The sequence below is a fragment of the Theobroma cacao genome, chromosome 1 (genome assembly GCF_000208745.1).
Source record: "Theobroma cacao cultivar B97-61/B2 chromosome 1, Criollo_cocoa_genome_V2, whole genome shotgun sequence".
NCBI classification, from domain to species: Eukaryota; Viridiplantae; Streptophyta; class Magnoliopsida; order Malvales; family Malvaceae; genus Theobroma; species Theobroma cacao.
The window spans coordinates 15,066,182-15,088,638 of NC_030850.1; the positions used below are offsets into that span (position 1 = coordinate 15,066,182).

A 22,457-nucleotide genomic window follows, 5' to 3' on the forward strand; every position below is an offset into this window, starting at 1 on the left:
AAATGAAATTAACTGTTTTTAACCATATTTAGTTATGACTTGACAAAAATATCCTTGAAATCATTTCAAATAAATTTCTCTCCATTTTCGTCTCTATTTTCGATTTCTCTCTCACCATCCAGCTCTCTCTAATTTTATCGATTTTTCTCTTCAACATCCATCTACTGTGCTCTCAATTTTTCTCTTCCGTGCTTTCAGGATGCCGAGAGATGGTTTTGATGTGCTTGGGTGGATGACTATTTGGGAATTTGATTTTTAGATGTTTTGGATGAAACTAAAATGATAGAAATGATTACAGATGTTTGAAATAACTTTTAACTAAATCAATTCAGGTCCTAGACATCAATAAATTTAAGAATTTAAAATTTATAAACCTAGGGTTTCAAAGGGAGTTTTTTTTTTATTTTTAGTTGAAATAGGTATTTTAAGTAAGAAAAATTATGTTTTGATTTATGAAAACATGTTAGAAACATTTTAATCGATCTCAAATCTTAAAAGAAAAACAAAAAGAAATGAAGAGAGTTGAAAGGATTTGAAGTTTTGACTTAGAAGTAATAAAATATTTCGAGTGTTAAAGTATAACAAAATTTTTTAAACATGGTGTGTAACAATAATATTTTTTCAATATGGCATGTAACAATATTTTTTCAACATGGTGTGTAACAATATTTTTTTAACCATGGTATGCAACATGTTTTGTACATAGCGTGAATATTTTTTTTCACCATGATGTATAATATCATTGCACGGCGAGTAACATCATGTGTACTTGATATAAAGAGGTTTAATATATAGCGTGTAATATGTTTTTGTACATGACATGTAACATCATGTGCACTTTATTAAGAGTAATTTTGTCCGATTTGGGTTAAATATAGTTAAAATTATAAAAAAAATTTATTTTTGAAAACATCTTATTTTTTAGGGCTATTTTTTAAAATGTCTATTTTTATTATAGTTCAAATAGATCTTAATAATTGATTAATTGTCATTAATTAAAATACGTCTTGTCATTTTATATTATCATGTGGTCACGTAATCATATCATAACACCATTCATTATGATATATCCTTTTTGACTCCAAATAAAAATATAAAAATTTAATTGACTACAATAAATATCAAGGACTTATTTGAATTCTTAAAGAGTTAAATGGGCTTATTTGATAATCAAATTGTCCTCTTGTGATTTGCTGTGTTTGGGTGATTGTTGAGTTTTTTTTGTTGTAAGTGGTTGAGGCTGGGAGGGTTTTCCTTTGGCTCTTGTAATTTGGGGGTGAGCTGAGCGGTTTCAGGTGGCAATTGTACAGAAATCCCAGACCTCAAGCCAGTTGGGTTCTATGCCATGAGCTGGAGGAGGCGATTTACTAATCGATAAGGCTTTAATCTTCTCTCACAAACAAAAGGAACAATTAAAATGGTAGAGAGATTGAAAGATATGGAGGTGAGGCATGCAGGCTTCTTAATTAATTAATGGGTGAATTTTAATTAAGATATATTATATTTACTAGAAAAAAAAAAAAACTCAAGAATAATTTAGGCTATGGTGCATGTATGCATGCGATAGCCAAGTGTTAAGGAACGTTAGATTGCATGCATGCGCCTTTGGACACGTCAAAAATGGCCCTCTCTCTCTTTCCAATCTCCAATTCTGAGTATTTATCCCTTAATTTTCTCCTAATAAAAAGCATCCTTCTCTGTGTTGATAATTGAACGTTTCCTACGCTAATCCTCTCTCTCACACATATTCTATCTACTGTTTGTTGTCTTCTTTATTCTTCTGCTAAGTCTCCTTTCCTTTTTTTTGGTTAAAAATGCCAGCTGAGTCACTCAAGTCAGAGAAGTCGGAGCCGATCCCCATGGCTGCCTGGTATGCAATTCATCTTTCTTTTTCCTGCAAAACAAACAAACAAAGAGGGCTTCAGTGTGTTATTGTTGACCATATACTACTAGAATCTCATAGATATAACTCTATTTCTTAAAGTATATTAATTAATTGAGTTCTATTTTTACTTTTTTTTAAAAAAAATTCATTTATTTTGTGGCCTGTACTTCTTTTGTTCTGTCGGCAGAGGGAGATATTGTGGTTGATTTTTGCTGGTGTAAATGAAAATCAAATTTAATATTAAGAGAAAAAAAAATGAATGAAATTAGTTTTTCAGCGGAGAATTTATGTATAGTTGAGAATATTTGTAAAAGATATTCGAATCCAAACAAAAAAATTTTACTGAACTTGTAAATTAACTTTGTAGTTATATATTGTTAATTATTGTTTGGATTTCGGTTTGGGTCATTGGAGAATCAGTTGAAAAACTTATAAATTATAATGGAATTGGCATATATATTATATCTTTTGGCTGCAATTATTGTGCTAAATTGAGATGGGAAAAAGTCAAGAGATGTGTTATTCCTTGTGTACCTTGTCATTGAGTTTCTCAATCTCTTTGACAAGAGAAGAAACAGTTACTGCATTCATCAATAAATAAAAAACTAGCCCAGATATCAAGTTTTGTTGAGAACAATGGCCCGTGAATGCTTAGTTGTGCATTAAGTTCTTAGTGTGATGGTGTAGTTAATACGAAATTCAGAGGGAGAGCCTGACTGCTAATGCACATATCACATCTGCAATAAATACAGTGTATCTCTTTCTCTTGGGTGTTGATTTATTACTTTGTCCAGGCCCACTCTAATCAAGTGTCCACCAAATGGGGGAGAAGAATTGATGAAGGCAAAGAAGAATGTGATGGCGACCAAAGCCAGTCTGGAATCCAAGAAGAGTTGCATCTGCTCTCCAACAAGCCACGCCGGTTCCTTCAGGTGCCACCTTCATCGAGCTACTGCAGCGACTCAGAACTCATCCTGCTGCTCAACGGCAAACTCTAGCAATAAGTTAAAGGGTGCGGGTGGTCAGCCTGTTCTCTCCAGGTTTGGTAGGGCTTCTTCTCTGAAACTGAAACCCGTCCCTGAAAGCAGTCTGCCAGGCCAATAACAATCCCTCTGCTCTCTGGTCAGCATCATTCCAGGTTGTAAATGGCGTAAATTTTACACCGTCTTTTAGTTTCCCGTTGCTTTTTATTCAAAGAGTGGGGACAATTGTAGTCAGAAAACTAGTCTAACTCCTTTAAGTGTCACGAATTTCCCTGAATTGAACATCAAGAGGGGCGAAAACTGTGAGCGTTTCAGGACAACAGTTTAAGCCCATTGAGTCCTTTGCACATAACAGAAAAAAGGTACATGGTGTTGTCGGAGTCGATAGGCGCACCTCTTCCAGAACTATCAAATCATTGAGTCCCTGTGGGGAACACCTAATAAATGACTGCTGGCTCTTACAAATTTGACTTGTGCGGCACGAGAGTACGGTTGCTGTTTGGCTTTGAGGAAAAAGTTACTTGCAGGAAGGACATTGATTTGGAGCTCATTTTGGTTTGCTTCCATAATAAAAAGTGTGATCGGGATTCGGGCAATCAATGCGTGAATTAACTAAAACTCCTGTTTTGCTATATTTGTTTTATCTCTACTGCCGATAGATTGTATTAGCGGAATCCAGCCTATGAGCAGAAAGAGTAACAAAACTCAAAGGGCATGCACTTGGAGGCGTTATCCAGTGTTAGAGGTTGAGTTTTGTTTCGGGTAATGCACTTCCACCGGATAAAATTTATTTTTATTATCAAAAAATTACATTTTAAATTGTAGAAGAAAGTAGAAACTTTTTTAAAGCTTTGCTAGTTATGTAATATGAATAATAATCAAATTTAAATTGAGAAAAACTAAATGAAATTCAGTGGGAAGAAATTAAAACTTTTCTTAACCTTTTGATACTTACATAATAATACAAACCAACAGAAAGACAAGGGTTTTTCAAGATGTTCTATTGTAAAACTGTTCCCGAGTACAGGACTAGGAAACTTGCAAAGCACGGACACGAGCAGTCAATTCCCTAACTTGGCTCCTCAATCGCTCAGGATTACAGAAGAAGTCGACAAAAACCCGCCTTTGCAGACCAACCTCTTGGGAATGATGTTTTACAATCTGCATGCCACAACAAAGAATGCATATGTCAAGCTGGATATTAGAAAGTTATACCATGAGCATGCATATGATAGCACAACTTTCACTCAGCTGCATACAATAGATTATAGTAACCACCTTAGTTTTTTCACTCATTTGCATATGCAATGCGGTTACATAATCAAAAGTGTACTTCCATTAGATTCTTAACATGAGCTTAATTACAGTGACCCGATCAGGGGACTTCTCAAAAGGTTCTCTCACATCAAGTAAAGTCTACTCCTAAAATTGATTGATTCATAGAGACCACAAATAAGAAACTCTGGCAAATGTTTCAGACACCATCGGCAGAATAATTATATTATATCTTCTTAAATATACTGTATTCACTGGTGGAAATGGAAAATGGTTCAGATGTGGTAATAATATGCAGTGATAAGCATGAATTCATCCATGACATGGTGAAAAGGTTTAACTCCAATTACCTCATTCTTCTTGCAATGCTCAAGCGTCACCTCCTCAACTGCAGCAGAGAGTTTTGCATTGATCTTTTCCATTTCATCCAGCTCTTTCATTAAAGGCTGAAAGGGGCATCAAAATGTCACAGCATAGCACATCAATTTATCATCCGAAAGGTAAGACCAATAACAACTAACAAGGCAATAATAAAGGCAGGATCATGCTTCTAGCAATCAACATGGCTTGTATGAATTGTTGAAGAACATACCCGTGGTGTCAATATTGGTTGTGCAGTCGTCGAAGATGCAAATAATAATTGCTGTAGACTTTGAATCAGAGTGCACCTGGCACAATACAGAAAAGATATGTAACTTACAAGGGAACCAAAAATCCACCAAACACAAATCTACTCTCATTCAAAATGTGTTTAAAGGTAATACTTGCAATTTTCCTTAGCTGAAACATAGTGAAATTCTTTATACAAAACTCAAAGAAAGTCTGCTGGTTTACAATGTCATATAGCAAGAATAATTTGTTTCCTCTCCCAAGCATCTCATAATCATGCCAGAAGTTTCTCTCTCTTCTTCAACTGCCAATTTAGGGCAGCCTTCAAATTACAGACAAGAGAAGTGAAATAGATAGGGTGATAGTTCAGATTAGTTTGGACTGGCAGATAGATAAACCAATACTAATTTCTACTGCCTTATCCTCTGGGCCTATGCCTCGGGAAAAAAGGGGACAAGGCAGTGTTGTTTAAAGAAGGTGGACTTATGTTGGCTTTTGCAGGAGGTAAAATATGCAAAACATGATAGGGGCACAACTTCATCCAATATTTGGACAAATTCACATGTTCCAAAGTTACAGGTTTACTTGCTATCCTGCAGGTTATTGCCAATGCCAGTGACAAGTGCTGTTTTGAAGAAAAAATAAGTGCTTCTAAAGCAAATTCTCCTAGCCAAGAAGATTTTGGAAAAATAAGCACTCTATTGCAGATAAGCATACCTAAAAATGACACTCTGTAACCCAAGGCACAGTACCTTGCACATTTTTATTGTATCATACGCTTGGATAATGAGATCCTAAGATAAATAATCACAATCCAAGGCACTCAAGAATGGAGAAGAAACAAGCTTGACTATAAATCAACAACCTCAGCAAGACAATTTTTTAAATCATTTAGGAAGGTTTTGACTGTATCCTTATTCTTCTGTTACTGGATTTTGGTCAGTGCAGTTGCAAGCAACATTACTTCAGCCTTGGCAAAAGGATATCACCTTACATAGTAGGTTCTTTAAGCTTCAGATGAGACTATCATACTAGCATTCATATGGGCTACCAAAAAACTACTGTATATAATCCATGTATCTCAAACTGGCATTCATGAATACTAAAGTTGCTGATCTAGGGAACCAGAGCAGACAATTCGAACATGTGTTTATGATATAGCTAACAACACATACTATAAGCAAGGCATGATAAAGTGGTGATGCTGGCAACAATAGTACTCAAGAAATGACAAATACTGAAACAGACAATCTGGTCAAGGAAAATTCCCCCGACAGTTCTTCAACAGACAGGTTTTATAAAATACGTGCAGTAGGATCATCTCTTAGGAGGATTTTTTCTATTGCATAGCTGTACATTTTCAGAAGAAAAAAGAGGACGTAAATTAGTGCTATATGCCATTAGTATTCTCTCTTAATGTTGAACTTGGCAACTATACAGGTAACATGCAATACATTGGAATGTGTTCGATAGTGATGTCAAAGATAAATTCAAGGTCATATTCAAGGATACATTGAAAGTAACTCACAGCTCATTGATACGTCTATTTCTGTCCTCTGGAAGGGAATTCTCCAGATCAGACTGAAGAGCCATCAAGTCTGAATGTAGACCAGATATCTGCTGAACAATGCCTGGAGCAGATACATATGTTGATAGACCAGCCTGTGCATCTAAAAGATATGCCAAAAGCAACCACAAATTAAAATCCTTCTAATAAACACAAATCTCTAGTAGTTACAGTATGAAACAATAATCAGGTCTTAATTTATAGCAATGGCGACATTACTTGAATGGATACTTAGAAGGTCTCTAACACCATGCAGAAAAGTGTCTCGGTCATCCACTGCACCTTGCTCTTGGACATCAGATGCAGCTTGAATTAGTGCCAAGCAATGCCCCTAAATGATAAGAAACAGCTTTCTACTGTCAGGAAAAAACCCATAGGAGGATTTCCAAGGAAAACTGAAACAATATCAGGGAAACAATACTATCTCATGTAGTATTGAACCAGGAATTAAGGAGAAGAATACAAATAGAACTTATGAAAGCAGTCAATATCAAAGATCCTTTTAACAAGTGGCTGAGCATTAGCCTTTTTGGTAGCGACTACTTGTAGTGTACTCAAGGCGAACGTCCACCCTTCCACATACAAAAAAGAAAGAGGGGAAAAAGAGACAGATTTCATTCACCCAGAAGTTAAGGACCATTTGGTACTTCTGATGAAACATATTTTTTTAAATTCCATTTTTACAACTGTGCTAAAAAATTCAGATTCAATAGTGCTCTTCACCTTGTTCTTTTGTACAACAGTACTAGTTCTCAAAATTTGTGGAGCACAGGAAAATTAACTAACCCTGCCTGTAGATCATCAACCGAGTATGAACCGACAAAAGGACATTACAATTTGATCTCTAATATTCAAGCTAGAGACATTTTAACATGGAATGCATCACAAACAAGCTGTAACAGAAATGTATACAGCAGCAATGAGTAGAATTTTAACAAGGGAGAGTGGTAAGTGGCAGGCTAGATGTAATAGATGTACTAATGTCCCTGTGGACATCATAAAGAAAACATTTGTAAAACATAAGGATGCACACAAGAATACACAACCAGACCATCAAATCCAACATACCACTCGGCCTTTGGTTGCTGACAGGTACCCCTGAAGCTCTGACTCAATAACTTTAAGCAACGAATATGCTCCAAGCATATTCTTCTTTTCCAATTGACAAGCTATTTTTAAGAGCTGATGCCTTGCAAGCTGATTGATCAGATGATTAATAAACTGCAAAAAGAAATTGAGAATGTCAAACATTTGCAAATGAATTTAAAGTTCGTACATTTTTTGACTTCATGTGGTAAGCACGGTTGTTAGTATCATACCAGACAGCATTTCGGCTTTTGCAAAATGCCATGGTATGTACTGGTATAGGTTGTTTTGGTACCGTTTCAGGGTTTTCAGTTTGTTCTACACACACACACACACACACACACACACACACACACATATATATATATATATATATAGAGAGAGAGAGAGAGAGAGAGAGAGAGAGATGGATAGATATATAAATATAAAATATGTGTATCTTTATATATATAGGGTCTCCTATTTTCATTCGAAGATTAAAAAAATGAGTAAATGTACTTTCTTTATCAAAATATAAATGGTATTTTACCTTGAAAAAAAAATAAAAAAACAAAGAGAAATGATATTTAATCCAATGCTGTTTGGACCCAAAAATAAGCAAGCAACCAGCCCATATCAGTCTTAGATGCAAATGAAGGTATAGGTAAGGAAGATTCCAAAGTCCGCAGACCTATCTTCTCCCTCTGTTTCTCTCATCTTATCTCTTCTAGTGTTCTCATTCTTTACCCAAATGGCAGATCTGCAAGATTCTCTTTATCTTTTGAATCCAATACTTCCATGCTCACACAATCTCTTTTTCTCCTCTTTGTGTGTGTAATTTAGAAATATTTGGCATCAGCAACAAAAGGCACATTCTCCTCTTTGGTTGCTAAAAACAAAAGATCTCTTTGATCCTTAGTTTCATTCCCTCCTTCAACAATAAATATCTGAAAAAAATGGATTTTATTATACAGTTAATGCACTGGCCAGTTTGTCTGAAACGACCAAAACAGGCCAGTACAACTAAGACAGCCTTGTATTGGCTGGCACAAATAGCAGAACGAAATAGGAAGCTTAAGAGTCTCAGATTTATCAGAAACTGATTTGTACAGGCCAACGAAATTAACAACATCGGTGGTAAGGGCATGCTAGTAAAAGAGGAAAAAGATGGGCCAACTTTATGGTTGTTGCTAGTAACAACTCAACCTTTACTGTTGTCTTTGATCACAATAACACATCAAACATATTCCAACATGTTTAATCAGAGTGTATTCTGAAACATAATGTTTTAACTCGAAAAGTTTTCCATTTTCAATATTTTCACCAAATATCATGGTTTCTACAAAGAAGCAGCAAGTCTGACTGATAGTAGACATGGTTGAATGCCACTGACATGCCAGAGAACAGTGTCTTATGTTGACAGGGAAAGTAAAATGGTGGTTATTCCACATGCCTGTTCTTACTTACTCATCTTACCCAAATGCATTAAATCTATGTAAACCTTTAATACCATCTGATAAAGTAAGAAGCAAGAGCTCCATCACCACAAAAAATTTGAAATAAAAAATTTCCAATTCTTCATTGTTTATGTTATTTGGATATTAATTCCTTTTCTGACATATAATCCCAATAAGATATAAGTAAATAAACACCAGTGAAGGGTAGCCAACCATACCGCTTTTTGTCTGCTAATATAGAACTCTTGGCGCATAACCTTTAGATCATAATCACCTAAAAAAAATAAATTTACAACAACATCAACTTAATCGATAAACTAACAAAACCATAACATAACTTTACTGTTTACCTTCTGCTTGTAATTCTGAAAAAGAAAAACAACCACTGTACCTTGCAAAATGTATGTGTCCTGGAGTTGCGCCAACTCCCAGCAAAGATCTGGAATAGTCTGGAAAAGGGAGGCAGCAATGAAGAATAAAGAGATAAGAGTCAGCTGAAGTAAAATCCCTGAAAAGCACTCAGACAAAAACACTAATACATATATTAACATAATGATTTATAACATTAAAATTCAATCCAATTTCGAATAAGAATAATAATTTGCAGTCTAGGGACAAAAACTATTCATGAATGAAAGCCCAGCCATGAAAATATATCCAACAAAGCAAGATTAATTGCATTGAGTTCATCCACAATCAAATCTCCTTTACCATAACTTTCCACCTGAGGGACCTATTCACCATACACCAGAATATTTAAAGTCACTTTCTGGCACATCCCGAATAGGACACCAATATCACAAAAATCCAGTCTATCGTTAAGCATCAAATGAATAGCAACAGGAAACAAATAGAGAGGCAAAACTTGAATATAAAGGCAGCCCTAAACTTAACTGATAAGGGATAACACCACTTAACATCTATCGACATCCTTTACGTTGAATGCCACTGCCACATAACACCAAAAACACCACTGATCTTGAAATCCATCCAACCAGTCAGCCTTACCTTTAAACAGCAACACCCTGTTTCTATCCAATCAGTCAAAAAACACTTACTGGCAGATTAACCATCATCTCTGCCAGATGCATCATTACTGTCCTAGATTTCATAACTTGTCATTCCATCAGCCCTAAACGCTACTCTCATTCTAACAGCCTTACAGAAAATCATAATTTTACCATAAGCCAAAACAGAAAACCATCTAATCATTCAACACAGAAACAATAAAGCCATATAAACGATAGCACCTCTCCTAATGGGGCCTTTACATTTTTCCTCACAATCATTCACCAACTCCAACAACAATGAAACCAACCATTAACTTTTTTTCCATGACAGCCAAGCCTCTCAATTCTGATTACTGTGGTCTGCAATGGACATTGCCATAATCCTAATATCCATAGGCAACTAAAAGGAAAAAAGAAAAAAAAAATCCTTTAACCTAGTATTATGCCTCTACAAGGAAATCTCCAAATCAGTTATGTTTAATAAGCATAAACTACATCAAGAAAAAGAAAGACCAAGTAAATTTAAATCTTCATCCGTATAAGTTTTTTTGATAGCGAAGGAAATTTTATATTTTGAAAATAGATTGGACAAACCTTTTGTGTATGACACTAAATCACACATTTGAAATCTTCTGTGTTTCTAGGAAAGCAGCAGGAATAAGCAATCCCACAAAAAGATGTTCGAGGAAACCACTAATAAATGCCTTAACAAATTCCTAAATCAACTAAGACAATACAGGTCATACGTAATGGTATCAGCATCACAAAAAATAATTAAGCGGGAATTTATATTTTCAAATTGAAATAAAGCTTACTTGAGAGTGGAAATTTCAAGCAAAATTGTTCTGACCTTATGAAGGTAGAAAAAGCTTATATTATTAACTGGGAATACAGCACTGGCATGGAACAACTATTTATGCAAAAGATTTAGGTCACATAAGAATTTGAAAAAACTGGAAATAGAAATACACAAACAAACCTCGGATAACAATTTCTCTTCTTTGTGATAAAGGTTTGAAAGTTCTCCCACCAATTCAGCATGCTTTCTTCTACAAATTTATAATCAACATGATATATTAGTATGTTACAATCATAACAAGTAGGAACATTTATATAGTTATTCCTTGTAATGATGCCCATTGTCTAAGAATTTAATGCCCTTTCATGTGCTAATTTACAAGCTTAGAATATTTCGTAGTATTATGATAATAAAGTCATAATTAAGTCTAATTTGATTATAATATTATGGTGGGGTGGATATTTTAGATTAGAATCTTTTGAATGGATTTACTTTTTCTTCTTTACCATGTTTTTCATCGTAAATATTGATAAGACCAGCATCTGCATTTCCTTAAAGAAGATCAAAGGCATTGTTCCAATACATGACAGTTCCAGTTGAAAACGACAAAGGCATTTACAGGGTCAGTCACACAGCCAGATGAATGCATTAATCAAGGAATGCATATAGGACAAATTTGAATTTTAAATGGCTAGTATAGTGGCAAAAACCGAAATGATTGCATTAAGTTTCAAACCATATCACCTGACCTCAATAATATGAATCATGCAAAATATGGTAACTGAGAATGCAAAAATTTAGACACTGAACTTCTACAAATGTAAAAGCTTACCTCAGGGAATGAAGATCAAGATGGATATGAGCTTCATCTAATGATATTTGAGATTTAAGTGCCATGAGAATGGCTTGCTGCTTGGCATTCTCAACCTGAGCTTCTACCCATTGTCTTTCACTTGTTCCAAATCTGTCAAATCATGATCAATAAATTTATTTTTTAAAAAGTATAAAGCAACACCTCACACCCCCCCCCCCCCCTCCTCCCAAAGTTCTAGACGTATCAAACAACATTCTGTACAGTCTGCAATAAATAATAAGCTGACAAGTACTCATGGTGTCACAATATATAAGATTGAGATTATTTCAACTAGGAGCAAAAATATTGCTTTCAAGAATCAAAATGGACAATAATCCATATAAAGAGAACCAAATTAGACCTCACTGTCACAGCAATATAACATGCTATTGTAGAGCTAATCTCGAATGTTCCAACAAAACTAGTTTCTATCTCTTTATTTGTTTAACCCCCGTGTAACTTTTACTTAATGCAAGTGAAAGAGAATAATTGTAGTGATAATCATTTACTTTTATTGTAATAAGGAAAGATGTAATATGCCAAGAAAACCGTTTTTCTCCTATCTCCCACAAAATCAAAACTTCCTCCAACCACCAAAGTCATTCAAATAAATCAATTAATTGCTTTTCAAAATAAAAAGATAAATCAATTAATTGAACAATAGCTAGTTAAAAATCACAATAAAAAAGTATATTTAGAAAGTTATATATAAAAAAAGAACATACATGGAGCGAAGCCGCTGCAATTCAGATACACGTTGATGATGGGACTTTTCTATATCTGCTGCATTTAAAAAAGAAAAGAAAAATGTAAATATTTTTGCCACCACAAGAATGTAAGATCACCAGTGCATATGCTGTTACAAGCTAACAAAATGTAATCTGGCAAAACTATCAAGATAAATGTAAAGCTGTGGTAGTATCTCTTGCTGTGATTGCTCAGAAGATCCAGCTATATTAAGTCAGCATGCTGCTATTTTTGGCATATAGAATGTGCATCACATCATTTTCTTCAAACCTTTGCAAGTACATTATTAGCAGATGAGCCAATATAGACACATCTTCAAAACCTAATATAAGAATAAAAAAATGTAGAAACTAGTGCAATTGGCATGACTTTCAAAGCACATAATAGAAGATTATCATATTCTTCCTTTTTCATTTAGTTTTTGTAAAGAACCGTGAGTAAGAAAAATGAGAAAAAAAGATTTCCAAATAATAACATTAGATGAGTGGCATACAGAATAATTTATGACAAACAAACCAGATATTGGAAATTAACAGAGATAATTGCACTCAATAATTCATATATCCTGCGATAAGAAATAAAAGTTAAAAGATTTTCAAGTGGCAAATAACTTAAGGCACCATTTAAGAAGGTAGGACCTTAATTTACAATTTTACATATTTAATCCACCTTTCTTTCAGATAGAAGCAAGTCATTGCACAAAGCCAGTTGCTATTGTTTAGCCGTTGCATTTTTCTTGTTTTGTATAATGAGCTACATTTATTCATTTAACACTCAAAGAAGCTTTATAAAAGCAGCAGTTGAAGCTCATTATAAACATTATTTATTTTAAATTTTTACTAATAGTAAAATAATATACTTTCATCATTTCTAATAAATACTAAGGAAAAAAAAAGGCTCCTTTATTGAGATGGGTAAAGATGAAAGGAGCAAGAAGATTAAGGACAAAAAGAAATAAGTTTAGAGAGTAAAAAGGCACAACAAGACAGGATAAAGATGGACTTTCCCCTTTCCAGTAGAAAGGTTATATGGAAAAAGGTTTTAATGAATATTCATCCAATCAAAAAATTGCCATATAGAAGCGAACAGAATCATACTATAAGCAAAGGAAATATTTATGCCTTGCAATTAAAGTACAGCATTGCTAAAAGGAAACAAAAGAGTTTTACTCTAAGAGAATAGAGTGGAATACCTCTTACTAAGATGTTTGAGACATCATCAAGACTCACCCATGAACATTTGGATTTTCCCTCTTCGGCAACTAATCGAAAAGGAACCTGAGTGTAATTGCATATTGAATCAACAAAGGTAACAGAATAAAAACAGAGAAGTCTTAATATGGATTAAAGAAAGGAGAAACAGTTCAAGACAAAAACACTTGGCTAGCCACATTTTTCACTTATAACCCAAATAGCTGGAAAATTAAACATAGCATGCAAAATTTAAATCTACTTTGTTACATAAAAAACATATAAAGATACAGATGATAAATACCAAGAATGCGATGATATTTCATAAATATCACTCTGGAACATGACCAACAGTTTGAAAGAAATTTAAACCCCACAACAGAAATGACCAAAGGTTTGAAAAGAAATTCAGGTGCCAGCAAACCTACAGTCTGAAATAGGTAGAACTTCTATTGCCTTATGGAGGTAAGAGACTGATGGTAATGTATATGCATGTGTTCTGTTTCTGAACTAAACACTATATAGAGTTGTGTACATGTGTATGCTTTAGAGGAATAAAATTAACATGATCCTTTGGAATGTGAGAACACTCATGGATAATCAGTATCCACATGGCATAATTTCCATGTGTATGCTAATAGTAAAGTGAACTGTTTCACAAAATGATTGGATATAATCTAAATACTCTGGTATTTACATGATATACCATCTGCTTAAATTAAACAGCTAGATATTGTTCCTCTCTTTTAGGAGGATTTTTTTTCTTCCTCGTACTCTTACATTATCTCTCCTGAATCATTTTCATTGAATTTTTCTTTCCTTTCGTTTTACACTTTTGGGTGTAAAATGGTGCTTAACAGAACACTTTTAAAGGTCAATGTAGAATTATTGAAGACTATGCAACACAAAGACATGAGATACAAACGGGGCAGTTCCAGATCATACCGTGTCTAGTTGCTTGGCAAACCACTGATTTAACTCCTTTATGCAAGATGAATCTCCAACCAAGTAAGGATGGAAGTCAGAGTAAGCTAAGTAGATGCCCTCCTCTGCATGTATAAAAAATGAATCAAAGCTTATCAGAAAGGAGCATGCAACAAAGAAAAGTTTCCTTCCACTCTTCCTTACCCCTAATGCTAGGCATGCATTATCTCAAGCTCCTCTATTTATTTGTTATTTGACATGGATTTTGAGAACCAACAACAAGTCCAGCAGAAGCATTCATGTATCACCAGGAAAATAACCACATACAAACCAAAACTTACAGAGCCAAATAGCAAGTAATGCACCAGGCCAATTACACTACAGATAAAATATGTCAACTGAGAGGCATCTAAATTGAGGAAAAAGGAAAGGGAAGGGGATAATACTAAGGTTGTCAGGTCAGTCTTCATTAGCCAAAGTTAAACCCAAACCGTGATTACCCTCTCACACAAATGGATTTAAACAAATGCATCATTGTCAAAAGAGCATAGCACTATAGAATTTAACATCTTTGACGGAAAGGAACAAGCATGAGAAAGTAAACCAGTACCATCTCCAGAATGATAATGTGCCAGCTCTTGTGCTGTAGATGCTATCCTTCCAAGAACTGCATTCATCTAAATCACAACAAAAATGCCAAGTACTTCTTCAATGTTCAAACAGATGAACACTTTCTCTTAGAAGAAAGGAATCAATTAAAAAATTAAAGAAAGGAATAGCTTTTAACATTAAATTCTAGTTTCATTGATATATTTATACTGTGCAGCGGAATCATGTCGTACAGCATAAACACAACTCAGAATATATTATCATTCCACCTTAGCTTGATCAAGTTTCAACATAAAATGTTTCAAATATTATAGCAATTAAAGTAATTAGAGATTGCTTAAATTTACATACCTGCAAGTTCCTTCCTGAGAGGCTGTCATCTATGGTTGTAAGGTGTCCATTGACAGTAGATGTTGCAGCAACTCTTGCTCGTCTGCCTTGGATCAAAGCTGAAGCCTGGCCTGTAAGCATATCAAATTGAGACTGCAAATGCCTAAGTTGTTTCTGCAACTCTAGAGCTTCAGCTTTGTATGCTACGGTTGCATCCCTAAATAAAGACAAAAAGATATCTATCAGTACCGGAAGCATCATGCTGGGGTGCATTATCACTAGTCAAAAGAATTTTGAAATAAACACCGAGAAATGTAAAGGGAACAAAATATTAGCATCTGGGAGTGCACAAGCACGTAGTAGAACCCTCTCTGAAGAAGTTCTATCAAGAAAAATGCATTCAAGCTACCTAAAAGTATCAATCCAACACAGTCCCCTAGTTAAATATTTTCACTGTTATCAAGCTTAAAATGATTAACATCTTCAAATAGCAGAAAAATGTTAAAGAAACACTAAATATCACGCAATTTCAAGTATGTAAAATACAATGCTGGGTTACAATAAGAATACCTAATATCTTTCAATCCTTCTTCAGCTCCGAAAACTGCCTCCTGGTTGTCCCTCCTGGACGAAAAGGCTGAAATGCTATCATAAGCAAAGTCCAAGTCTTCCCCCTATTTAATTATACAAACAAAACACTAACATTAACGCCCTATCCCAAAATTTGCAGCCGAAGAACACAAAATAATGAAAAAATTTTACCTCCAATAGCTTCCCTTCTTGTACAAATTGCTCATACCTGCACACATTTAAATTGATCCCATCAATGGCAACCTAAATTGAGGGTTTAATCTTTGGACATTTTTTTCCCCGCATTTTTCTATGCAAAAAAGATATGGAGAGAGAGAGAGAGGGAGGGAACGGACTGGGAGAGCTCGGAGAGGGAGAGGACGTTGGAGGGACGGAGGGAGGAGCAGATCCAATCGAGGATGGAGCGTGCGTCGTCGTACTGGAAAGGCCACTCAAAGCTATCGGGATCCAATTTCCCTGCAGCTTCGTAGCCCAATTCCCCTAGCAATGCGCAGAGTCTCGCCCCACTCATTTTCAGTTGCTCAGATCCTTCCCATCATTTCAAAAACTTTTGCTTTCCGTTTGAACTCTTTATGTGAAAATTGAGAGAGAGGTGACGAAGGCTTATTTTGGGCGCCGGCCTGATTGAAATAAATAAATAAAAATGAAGAAAAATGTGAGTATTGTTTGCGGAGATATCTAATCTAAACACAAGTAGAAGTAGCAAATAAGTAACCAATTTCTTTTGTTTTCCAGAGGGGAGCCCCACCCTTTATTTGTGCTTTTACTCTATCTTGTTACCTTTTCCGTTGTGAAACCAAACTTATTCTTGAATTCTGAGTGCTGAGTCGTTAAGACTCGACTTCACCTAAACCATCTCCAAGGCCACAACTGCACCGCATCTTTATGTTCGACTCTCTTATCTTATGTATATCATTTGATTCAATTAGTAAAATTAAAATATTTTATTATGAAGTAACACTACTAGCTATCATCATTTCCAACTAATAATCATAAAATATCTATTATCCAAACCAAATGCAATTACAAATATTAGTTTTAAATATTAAAATTTAAAATCTATACCAAATTTTGTTAATTGTTTTAAAAATGTTTTTAAATTGTAATTTATTTTTTATGAGTTAAATTTTATTTATATTAATAATACACATAAAATTTCATAAATTTCAGATTTTTTTTTATAATATTAATGATCAAGTTTGAGTATTATATACTGATTTTTTTTAAAAACAAATTTGAATAAAATATGAGTACTTGAATATTAATCAAATTTGGATTTAAGATTAACGAATAGCTTACCCGTTATCATGATTAAGATATAAATAATTAAAATTTTAATACAATTCAAATTTGAATATTTCAAAATTAAGGAATATGCTACCCGCTGTAATTCTTATACGGAAAACCAATTAATGAATATTCTACCGGCTGTTTTTTTATCATATGTGAAACTCATTTGTCTTGAAAATGATTAATGGGTCAATTCCAAAATACTTAATCAACATCGATTTTTTTTTTTTTTTTGGTTTTATGTTCACTTTTTGGTACATGAGATAACTAAATCAGTTTTCCCCAAGTGACTAAAACCCTTGCATAGCCCTGTTATTTGTAATTGCATGATGAGCTGGTTACAAATTCAAAGTCATAAAAAGTAAAATCAATTCAATTATCGCCTCCCATATCCTTTCCTTTTCACCTCTCTTCCTCCTGGCATGAACATTTGCTGGTTGAATCAACAGTAACAGCTCCAATAAGAGTACAAATACAGGGGGAAAGTGAGATCTAGACATATTGGCCCGGCCCATTTGTTGGAATTAAGCCTCTTCAAATACACATTGCAATACATAATCAAATCGAAGTCTCAATTTGGCACTCGATTTACAATCTTTCTGGTGGATCATCTCAGCATCATAAAAGTGAGATTTCAGCCCATCGAATGAAAGAACTACATCACATGTACAATTTGTCCAAGGAGAAAATCTCATACAAAATTATGAGCTAACATCCATATTGCTTACCTTCCTATATAAATGCATTTGAAACCCTTTGCATCCTCGTTTGACAAGCAAGGACTGCTCAGAGGATAGCCAGGATTTGAAGCACCATAACATTGTTGACAACAATGGTAAATGGGGCATAGTGAAATAAAAAAGATTCTTTTCTTTGCAAAATGCTTAAAATGCTCTCGTGTTAGTTCTCCTGTTTCTATTTATTTCATAATACTGTTAATCATTATCAGAAAAGTATCTCTGAGTGTCAAATGGCTGGCTCCTGGAGTTTGTATCATAGCTGTTCAAGGATGTTCCGCCATTCATTGGTGCAAATGCTGCAAAATACATGTACATCAGGACTCCACCAAAGGTAACATGATCCTTTCACATATTTTAAGCTATTAAAAAAAAGAAAGTAGGCAGAAAACAATCCATCTCAAATAACATTTGCATGTCATGCATAACTTAAATTCTCAAGCATTTTACATTGACATGCTTTGAAAATTTATTATTCTCTTTAACCTTGACTGAAAGTTAAGCTTCTGCAAAGTTACAGATGATTTCAGTGAATATGTGAATTTCATGGATATTATAGGCACCAGTTTATGCAGTAATGACATCAACTTTTCTATGACAACCTTGTAATGTATGGCTAAGCATTCTAACATTGCAGAAAATACAATGAAAGGATCCAAAATTTCAGCATATTAAAGATATAATTTCACACGGTGAGTGATGAATGTAAATCACATTGTGCACATTGATGAAAGGCCTTTCCATCATCATGATCAGTAATGTGCAGTCATAGCAAGAAAATTAGCTTAAGCATATCACTCTATATCAAACAATTGGCAAAGAGTTTAATGCATTTTTATCAGTTAAGAGTCACAGCAGTCCAAACCTTGACCTTGACAGGACTAAAAACTCCCGTAAAAGACCTTATCTCCCAAAGCTTATAGAGCAGGAAAGGGGTAAAAATTTGCAGAGTGTGGTAAATTTAATGAAGTAAAAATTTCAAATATCAGATTGACATTTAAAATTGAATTGAGAAAACCATAAAACCGTAGACTGCAAAAGCCTAGAATTATATCAGTTTAAAATAGGTTGACCATTTGACCATTCAATGTTGGCATCATTATAGGAAGAGTTAATACTCAGCTCAGCTCAGCTGAGTACAATGCTGCAACCAATCTCTTCAAACATTTGCTAAAGAGACTCAGAACTGGCAAGTAGTTTTAGGGGAAAAAAGGAATTGACTTTTGATCAGTTAAAATTTCAAAATCTAAAAACCTAAAGCTTATCAGCTGTATATCAGCATATTGGCAACACAAATTCACATTTAACAAATGAACAATTCCCAAAAACCTCTTTAGTATGATAATTTCTTTAACATGCCAACGAAGTCAAGGACCCATAATTAAACTTGTTTTTAAGTGAAATGAAATCAAATACATTTACAAGCCTACCAGAGCTAAGTTATGAGATACTCAAGCTTAGTTCATTTAGCTAGTTAAGAACTTGGGCTAAGCTTTAGCCACCTCATTAACAAGCCAAGATACAAAATAGCTCAAACAACTATTGAATATATTTTTAGTTGCTTTCTTCAACCAACATGGACGCCTTTCTGAAAATTGAGACCAAGGGATCTATTTAGAGGTAGTAATTGGGCAAGTTGTTTCTGGTCAGGGTCAGGTTTTGGTTGCTAGCTTTTTAAGTAAATTCAAGTTGGCTTGTAGATGGTAAGATAGGTCTTCTCAGTTTGGATCAATTTTTGCTGCATTTTACTCTACAGCATACAATCATCTGATTGGGGTTCAAACCATTTCAAGTTTCAGGTCGGGGCCAGATTTTCAGGTAATTCCCTTCCCTATTAAATTCAGGTTCATTCACATAGATTGGGTATGTTGATTGGGTCAATTCAGCTCTTGCCACCTCTAGATCTATCCAATAGAAGCAAGAGCAGAAAATAGAATTTTTTTTTTGTATACAATGGAAATTAGCTTGAAAGAGTCAAACATACCTTTCTCTCTCATTCTTTTCTCTCTGTCATATTCAAACTTATCCCGAATTTGATTAACCTTCTCCAAGGTATCACCTTGCCTATTCCTCCCAAGGCCTTGGTCCTGCAGTCAGATTACATAGCGCACAGTCATATCAATCAGGAAGATATTATAAAAAAGAAATAAAAAGAGAAATTTCCAAAACGTAACATGGGATGGCCAAGATTTCTTGAGATTGAGTTTTATTTCATAAATTATGCCACCAACAAGTCATTCTATTAAGATATGAAAAAAGTGATACCTTCATCAGATCAGCACGGGGTCGCCTGCTCCTATAAAACAAAGCAAAAGGGTGTATGCTTAGCCATTTCTAATTGGCATCTTTAGTCAGACAAAATAATGCTGAACAGGCGATGAAAGAAAAAAAAAAGAATTACTAAACATAAAACTTTCAAGATTTGGTGAGGCTCTTTATTGGTGTTCATTTTGGTCATAACTTGTGACACCAAACGAATAATCCTTAACCAAGAAATCCTACATTTACAATGCCAATGAAACACTCTAATGATTTGTCTAAGGATCTTCTTTTTCACGATTAATAAACACAGCATGATGAAGAAACCAGCAAGGAGAAACCTGTAAGGATTAAAATCTTGATCATCATCCTCGGCAGAGTCGTAATTGGCATGATCTTTAGCAATTTTTTTTGAGTAACCCTCATCCCAATACAACCTCTCCCAGTTCTCTCTAAGTTCATTATACAATTCCATGTACCTTTTGCACCATGGCTCATGCTCCTTCAGTAAAACCAAGAAAATAAATATTATTTGCTGCATTTTTGCAGTTTATTATGCATAATAAGAATTGTTTTTATTAGAGCTAACCGATTCCTTAATAACGAGGCGAGTGCGGCGCATGAACTGTTCCCTGAGCTGCTTTCGACGCTTGTTTGGAATGTTATCTCTGGGGATGACGAAGCGCTCACGCGGGGGAACGTGATCACCAATCTCGTGCATCTCGCCGTCCACGATCCACCACTCGGATTTATCTTCCGTTTTCTTGAACGCGAATCCTGGGGCCTTGGACCGCCGCTTGGAGGAAGCGCCGTCGGTTCTAGCGAAGCGGAGTTGGTGGGTGGTGGAACGGAGGCATTGGGTTAGAGTGTGGAGTCGCTTTGAGAGGGAGAGCATGGGTCTCCTGGGGTAATAGATACTGGGCGGCTGTCTCCGCGATGTCAGCTCTTCTAGACTGGTACCGCCACTCGAATTTAGAAGGTTTTTTTTTTTTTTCAGATAATTTTAATATCGAGAAATATCAAAGGCTAGTAGTAGTTTTTAAAAGAAAAAAAAATAAAAAATGAAACAATTTCTTCTTTGGTATAACTAATAAGTTATAACTTATATAAGATATGAAAAAGTAAAGAAAAGAGTTGAAATTTAAAAGTATAATGGATAACATGATTTTGAGAGTTTTCATTTAATTTTTTTATCTTCACCATTTTACTTTTTATTAAATTAATTAGATTTTCATGGTTTAAAAATATGAAAATTCACTCGTACTAGAAAAACACCCACTCTATAATGCTAGGATTGGTTATCAAATCTATATATAGTTTTTTTTATTTAATACAAAATATGGGCAAATAACTTATCCGAGTGTTGTCTATGAGAACCAAATAAAGATCCAAAGTTTTAAATTATACAAAACACACACTTTGAACGATGAAGAATTGAATCAGTAATTGAAAATAAATAATTGGGTGGATGAGCATGAAGAAAATGGCAAAATAACACAAAAAAAAAAGAAAATAGAGATTAGAAAGTAAAAAGTATGAAACTAAGTGCATGTTTGGTTTGGTTTTTTTTTCAATTTATTTATTTCTTAAAAATAAAAGTTTAGACAAATAGAACTTTTGAAAATCTCTTAAAAAAAGTAACTTTTTTTAAAGAACAAAATTTTAAAAAACAAGAGATTAAAAAAAACTCCAGATAAGAGCTTTCTTTTTTCTTCTTTTAAAAATACATCAACTTTTCAAAAAATATCCCCTCTCTCAATCAACCTTCCTCTTCTCTCACTCCTTTTGCAAATCACCTTTCTCTAATGCAAATTGTGATCTCTCTCTCCTTTACCTTTGTCTACAAAGACTACTAGAAAAAAAAATTATAAGAAACAACCTTAGTCATAAGCCCATTTCAAAAATAGCCTTCAATATAAAGTTAATTATTTTTAACCAATTTTATCTATAAGATGACAAAAATACCCTTAAAACCATTTCAAACAAATTAAATGTTCCCAAATTTTCTGTTCTGCAATTCGTTTGCTTTGTTCCCCATTCTGCTGTGCTCTCCATTTTACTTTCTTGCTATCCAACTTTCTCTAATTTTACCACCATCACTATCTCTCTATCTATCTCTCGTCATCTCATCATATGATCAAAGAGCATAACATGGAAGGTAACAACATATTATTGGGTTTATTGGTTTACATTCACAAAACCCTATTTGTGTCTATCTCTCGCTATTTCATTGTCGATCTATAGATCAAAAAGCATGACATGATGAGTAAAAACGAG

At 34.4% G+C, this 22,457-nt stretch overlaps 3 protein-coding genes across 6 annotated transcripts; 1 reads left to right on the forward strand and 2 right to left on the reverse strand.

Moving 5' to 3' along the window:
• On the forward strand, positions 1,268-3,500 carry LOC18612641. 2 transcript variants are annotated; one of them, XM_007049544.2, is made up of 3 exons: positions 1,268-1,444; positions 1,822-1,870; positions 2,680-3,500. In XM_007049544.2, exons 2-3 carry the CDS (start codon positions 1,860-1,862, stop codon positions 2,987-2,989), a joined length of 321 nt encoding a protein of 106 aa, XP_007049606.2. In that variant the 5' UTR covers positions 1,268-1,444; positions 1,822-1,859; the 3' UTR covers positions 2,990-3,500. The 2 variants fall into 2 exon arrangements, with proteins under 2 accessions (XP_007049606.2, XP_017974522.1); XM_018119033.1 differs by lacking the exon at positions 1,268-1,444 and having other exon boundaries at positions 1,665-1,870.
• LOC18612642 (AUGMIN subunit 3) lies at positions 3,769-16,777 on the reverse strand. 3 transcript variants are annotated; one of them, XM_007049546.2, is made up of 19 exons: positions 16,675-16,777; positions 16,230-16,514; positions 16,066-16,102; positions 15,874-15,977; positions 15,325-15,520; positions 14,975-15,041; positions 14,386-14,489; positions 13,443-13,527; positions 12,229-12,283; positions 11,483-11,614; positions 10,831-10,900; positions 9,233-9,290; positions 9,060-9,115; positions 7,388-7,540; positions 6,539-6,650; positions 6,281-6,422; positions 4,736-4,811; positions 4,494-4,589; positions 3,769-4,029 (listed from the first exon to the last, which is right to left on the reverse strand). In XM_007049546.2, the coding sequence occupies exons 2-19, from the start codon at positions 16,403-16,405 to the stop codon at positions 3,898-3,900; spliced, it is 1,851 nt and encodes a 616-aa protein (XP_007049608.2). In that variant the 5' UTR covers positions 16,406-16,514; positions 16,675-16,777; the 3' UTR covers positions 3,769-3,897. The 3 variants fall into 3 exon arrangements, with proteins under 3 accessions (XP_007049608.2, XP_007049607.2, XP_017974162.1); XM_007049545.2 differs by having other exon boundaries at positions 12,229-12,286; XM_018118673.1 differs by having other exon boundaries at positions 12,229-12,286; positions 16,643-16,765.
• On the reverse strand, positions 17,658-21,191 carry LOC18612643. Its single transcript, XM_007049548.2, has 5 exons — positions 20,770-21,191; positions 20,522-20,682; positions 20,187-20,217; positions 19,906-20,008; positions 17,658-18,220 (listed from the first exon to the last, which is right to left on the reverse strand). The coding sequence occupies exons 1-5, from the start codon at positions 21,073-21,075 to the stop codon at positions 18,120-18,122; spliced, it is 702 nt and encodes a 233-aa protein (XP_007049610.1). The 5' UTR covers positions 21,076-21,191; the 3' UTR covers positions 17,658-18,119.